Source organism: Cebus imitator, unplaced genomic scaffold, assembly GCF_001604975.1.
Source record: "Cebus imitator isolate Cc_AM_T3 unplaced genomic scaffold, Cebus_imitator-1.0 Scaffold749, whole genome shotgun sequence".
In the NCBI taxonomy this organism is placed as follows: domain Eukaryota; kingdom Metazoa; phylum Chordata; class Mammalia; order Primates; family Cebidae; genus Cebus; species Cebus imitator.
In genome coordinates, this window is record NW_016108064.1 from 415310 (window position 1) to 421309 (window position 6000).

Here is a 6000-nt window from a genome sequence, read left to right on the forward strand (position 1 = left end):
TGTTTGTTGGCCACGTGTATGTAAATACCGTAATTTTATCGTTATTTTAGAGTGTGCTCCCACTTATATAAAAGTAACTGTGAAACTGCCTCAGGGAGATCCTTCAGGAGGTATCCGGAAGAAAATATTATTATCATAGGAGATGACAGCTTCATGCATGTTACTGGCCCTGAAGGCCTTCCAATGGGACAAGACGTGGAAGTGAGAGAGGGTGACACTGATGATCCTAACCCTGTGTAGGCCTAGCCTACCTGTGCTTGTGTCTTAGTTTCTGACACAAACGTTTTTTAAAAATAAAAAATTCTAAAATAGAAAAAAAGCTTATCGAATAAGGACGTAAAGCAAGAAAATCTTTTGTATTGCTGTGCAATGTGTGTTTTAATCTGTGTTACTACGGAAGAGTCAAAAAGTTAAAAAAATCGAAATGTATATAAAGTCAAAAAGTTACAGGAAGCTAAAATCAATGTATTATTGAAGAAAGGAAAATATTTTTAATGAATCTAGTGCAGCCTAAGTGTACAGTGTTTATGAAATCTACAGTAGTGTATAGTGATGTCCTGGGCCTTCACATTCTCTTGCCACTCACTCATCTATCTGGAGCAACCTCCAGTCCTGCAAACTCCTTTGCAAGTACCCTATAATGCGTACCATTTTTTATCTTTTATCCCGTATTTTTACGGCACCTTTTCTATGTTTAGATAGACAGTAGTTTACCACTGTCTTACAGTTGCCTCCAGTATTTAGTGCAGTCACATGTGGTACAGGTTTTTAACCTCAGGGGCAGGAGGCCATACCATGTAGCCCTGGTGTGTAGCAGGCTGTACCCTCCTGGCTTACGTAAGTGCACTCTATGATGTTCGTGCAATGATGAAACGGCCTAATGATGCATTTCTCAGAACACAACCCTGTCATGAAGTGATGCACAACTGTGTTTTGACTATAAAGACAGTAACCACTTATGACATTTTTTTCTGAAAGAAATACTTTTTAAGCTCAGACTTGGGATGGAGAGCACACGTCCTTCCTGAAGGCTCCTCTAGTGCATTGGGTCTCACAAACCACAGATAATTTGTTGGCTATTTTTATTCGCTGATGAAAAGCCACCTCTCTAGGCTCTTCAGCCCTCAAATGTTGCAGATATCACTTTTTGAGGTCAGAGCTGCAAGACCCACTTTGTTTAACCAGCAGCTGTGGCCTGAGTTTTGGATTGACAGTGAAATGTGTAGAAACATAGCAGGCTTCCCCCAACACCAAGATGTCTCAGCTTTAAGGAAGATATGGAACTGATGACCACACTGCATGGCTGGTGATCCCTGGGCTCAGCCTTGGAACATCTCCCTGTCACTCCCCAGGAAGGGTGAGCAGATGGTCATGAGAGGAGGCCGAGAGCATGGAGACAAACTCGGCTGAGGGCGCCATTTGCCCTGGGGTCGCCTCAGCTTTTGTCCTGGCTCATCTCCACCCCTGCAGGGTATACGGGCTGCACCCTTTCTGGATCAGCTATGTGCATCAAAGCCCCTTACTCATAACTGCTCGGCAGTGAAGGCAGTGAAGCACAGGCACTTGGTCTGTCCAGTCCTCAGTGCATTCTTGTCCTATATTCAGTATACCCCCATAATTCTTTGACTGAGTGCTGCAAGAAAAACTACACCGAGCAAAAGTCCCCCTATGTCCCTGTGGCTAAACAATGAGAACACATGGACACAGGGAGGGGAACATCACACACCAGGGACTGTGGAGAGGTGGGAGGCTAGGGGAGGGATAGCATCAGGAGAAATATCTAATGTAGATGACGGAGTGATGCATGCAGCCCACCACCATGGCACATGTATAGCTATATAACAAACCTGCATGTTCTGAACATGTACGCCAGAACTTAAAGTAATAAAATAAAGAAAAAAAAAGTCACAAACCAGCTGTTCAGCCAGGGCCACGTCTTCCCCATATTTGCATCCTAAGCACAGGGTCTGGCATGTACTAGGTCCTCAGTCAAAATCTGTCCAGTGAATATACACTTTTGGCCTCTTTTTTTTTTTTTTTTTTTTGGTGGGGGACAGGATATCATCCAGGTTGTACGTAGTGCAGTGGCATGATCATGGCTCACTGATCGTGGCTCACTGATCATGGTTCACTGATCGTGGCTCACTGATCGTGGCTCACTGATTGTGGCTCACTGATCGTGGCTCACTGCAGCTTTGACCTCCCAGGCTCAAGAGATTATTTTACCTCAGCATCCCAAGTAGCTGGGATTACAACTGTGCACCGCCATGTCCGGCTAATTTAAAAAAATTTTTTTTAGAGACTGGAGTCTCACTATGTTGCCCAGGCTGGTCTCAAACTTCTGGGCTCAAATCATACTCCCTCCTCGGCCTCCCAAAGTGCTGGGATTACAGGCATGAGCCATCAAGTTCAGGCTGACCTCTGAATTTTAATTATTTCATATTTAGTTTGTATCATGTGTTCATAAATGTTAAGCGATTTCCTAGCAAGTAACTTCTTTCTACTTTAAAAGTAATATCTATCAGGGTCTTTGTGCTGTTAAAACATATGATGATTGCAACATGAAGTCCTAAACTATTTCCTTTCAATCTGTGTTTCAGATTATTTGAATATATTTTGCTGTATAAGGATGGAGTGATGTTTCAGATTGAGCAAGCCACCAAGCAGTGCTCGAAGATGACTCTGACAGAGCCCTGGGATCCTCTTGACATTCCTCAGAACTCCACCTTTGAAGACCAGTACTCTATCGGGGGACCCCAGGAGCAGATCACAGTCCAGGAGTGGTCAGACAGAAAGTCAGCTAGATCCTGTAAGGGCTCAAAGGATCTAAGCATTGTATTCAGGATGCATGATGGATGAAAAGGTTTCAGTCCTTTAAGGAAGGTAGTTTTTAGGGAAATATCAGCTCAATCAAAACTTTTTGAAAGCCCCCAGTTAGGTCTGCACGTTACTTTGTTTATTACGTGGCAATGGGATCTAAGTGTCATATTTGAAACACCTCAGCCTTCTAGTGCCACCTGCACCTCTCTGCCACTTTGGCTCCTGTGGACTTAGCCTTGATTTTGACATTTTATGGTCACCCCGAGGCCTGTGACATGGAAGGCATTTGTCTAAGGCACACATTTGAATCAAGCGCCTCCTTTTCTTTCCCCCACTTCCTAAAGTGGCAGAGGTCAAATCTACTCCCATCATGCTGAGTGGGCAAACCAGCCTGCTTCTGTGTGAAACCATTCTCTGTCCTGCTGCTGAAATATGCCTATCCCAAGACGGTTTTAACCACACAGGCATGCATGCTGTGGAACACAGTACGGTGGTTTCTCAAAAAATTAAAGATAAAACGGCCATATGACCCAGCAACTCCACTTCTGTATATATGCCCCAAAGAATTGAATGCAGGGACTCAAACAGACATCTGTACACCCATGTTTACAGCAGCATTATTCACAATCACTGAAAGGTGGAAACCCAAATGTTCATCAGCAGTTAAATGGATAAACAAAATGTGGTATATTCAAACAATGGAATATTATGCAGCCTTAAAAAGGAAGGAAACACCAGAACATGCTACAACCTGACTAAACCTTGAGGACATTATGTTAAGAGAAACAATGCAGGCAGAAAACAATAAATGCTGTGTGATTCCACTTATGTAAGTTATATAGAGTCTTCAAATTCATACAGACAGAAAATCGAATGGTGGTTTCCAGGAGCTGGGAGAGGAGGCATGGGAAGTTAGTGTTTAATGGAGACAGAGTTTCAGTTTGGGAAGATGAAAAAAATTCTGGAGATGGATGGTGCTGATGGTTGTTCAACAAATGTGAATGTGCTCAAGGCCACCAAACACTTAGAAATGGTAAAATAGTAAAGTTTATGTCATGTACATTTACCGCTCTAAGAAAAATACGAACTTTTTGCCTGTTTCTTTATTTAAAAGTCAACTATTTTCCTCTTATAGATGAAACCTGGATTGGCATCTATACAGTCAAGGATTGCTACCCTGTCCAGGAAACCTTTACCAAAAACTACAATGTGATATTGTCTACGCGGTTTTTTGACATCCAGCTGGGTATCAAAGACCCCTCAGTGTTTACCCCTCCAAGCACATGCCAGATGGCCCAACTGGAGAAGATGAGTGAAGACTGCTCCTGGTGAGCCTGTGCATAGGGAAGGGGCAGCGTCGGATGTCAGCCGCCTGTGGCTCCAGCTGGAGATGGATACGAGACTAGTCAAGATGGGAATCCTAACTGGAGAGAAATGTAATTTTAGGAAGATGCACATTGATGTGAGGTTTTTGATATGTCTGATTTTGACTACTTAAGCTACGTTTACAGAAGAAAATTGAATGGCAAAGGTTTGGCTGAATGAGCTGACCAGATGGCTAATACGGAGCTAGGTATTTCTAATGCCTGTTTGGGTCTGATTTTCTGCGTGTACAGGTATATACACGTGGAGGGGTCAGTCAGAGCAGTTTGCCTTGGCAGAGAGTATTTATTATTGACATTGTTCAGATTTGGTGGTGATAATAAAAAGCAGAGTTATTTTGGTCAATTTTATTATTGATTCTTAAATTCCCTGCAGAGAATGCCCCATTGTTGCTGCACCAGGGTGGGCACTGCTCCCACTGACCCCCACCCCACCCTGCCCCTGCACCCCCTTGGCTGCCAAGAAAATGATACCTTAAATCCCTTCCACACTTAAGAATTTTATGGCATGACCTAATTGATATAAACGTTTGGAAGGAAATGACAGGATGAAATAGGAAGTAATTATTCCCCTAAAGAAACATTTTAAGCAAGATGGTTTAGAGAATCCTAATGTCTACACTGGTAAAACACGAGCCATGTATGTTTCTTTTTTTTCTATGCAAGAGTATTGATGTATGTGCTGAATCTTCACAGACTTGTCAGTACACAGGCAGTATTCTAAAGCAGCACTGAACTGGGCATCAGGAGACTATTGTCTCCTAAACCCAGGACTAGAATTCCCTTGTGCTCTCACTCCTTCAGTCATTAAATGCACTGGGCTTGCCCTCACTTGGCCTTTCTAGGACACTGCTTCACAACCTCTGTGTGTATCTGACTTCGGCATCTCCTTCCAGGTCAGCTCATTCACAAGAGTGGCTCCCAAGCCTGGATGAGTTGCACCTTGCATCTTGAGCATGCATTTCTCACAATAATTATTAAGCTGTGTGATCGTTTCTGCTTCCAGGACGCTGTCATCCATTATCTTGGCTGTGAGCTCCTTGGGTTATGAGTACCTTGTACTGTTTACTTTTATATCCCTAGCGCCAAGCAAGTGCCTGGCACATGGTCAGTGCCCTAAGTATTTGTAAAGAATGTCAGCCTCTCTGGTCCCTAGTTTCCTTATGTGTTAAATGAGGTTGAGTTTGTCGATCGCTAGGGAGAGACTTTCAGTAATAAAATTTACTATTCTAGATTCTTCTACTGTTATGTTTTATCTCCCCATTTATCTTTTATAGTTACCAGGAGAAATGTGTGACACCTATATTACAACGAAAACAATCTTACTACTCACAGTTTATCTATATTAAACAAATTTAATTGCATTTTAAGGCATTTTTTGATATTGTTGCTTTTGTAATAAATATGGATAATCTTGGTTATAAGGGAGTTAAAACCATGCTCTAATAAATAAATAAAGTGCTTCATGTGGCAAAACCAAACTTGATATTCTCTCTCAAAAGCCTGCTCTCCCCCTTTCCTTCCCTAAACTCCAGTTTCCAGTTGCCAAGGCTGGAAGCTTCCAAGTCATCCTTGACCCATTCCCCACTGGCAGTCAGTATCTCGAGTCCCATCAAAATAGCTCTTAAAGCTCCTGTTTCTTCTCCACCCCCTCAGCCACTACCCAGCCCTGGGCTTTTAACATTGTTGGCCATTGCAGGATCTTCACACCCTCTATCCTTGCCCTGGTCTTTTTTTTTTTTCTAGAAGCCACCCTGTGTTCATTCATTCGCTCATTCACTCGGTCAGCCAATCACAA

General features: G+C 42.9%; 1 protein-coding gene across 1 annotated transcript in view; it reads left to right on the plus strand.

Moving 5' to 3' along the window:
• The window catches only part of EPDR1 (ependymin related 1), a 31032-nt gene extending 25354 nt beyond the window's left edge, over positions 1-5678 (plus strand). Inside the window, exons 2-3 of the mRNA XM_017519472.2 lie at positions 2601-2809; positions 3956-5678. Coding sequence (XP_017374961.1) covers positions 2601-2809; positions 3956-4152 — 406 coding nt within the window. The 3' untranslated portion in view covers positions 4153-5678. The remainder of the gene's footprint in view (positions 1-2600; positions 2810-3955) is intronic.
• Positions 5679-6000: the final 322 nt, after the last annotated feature.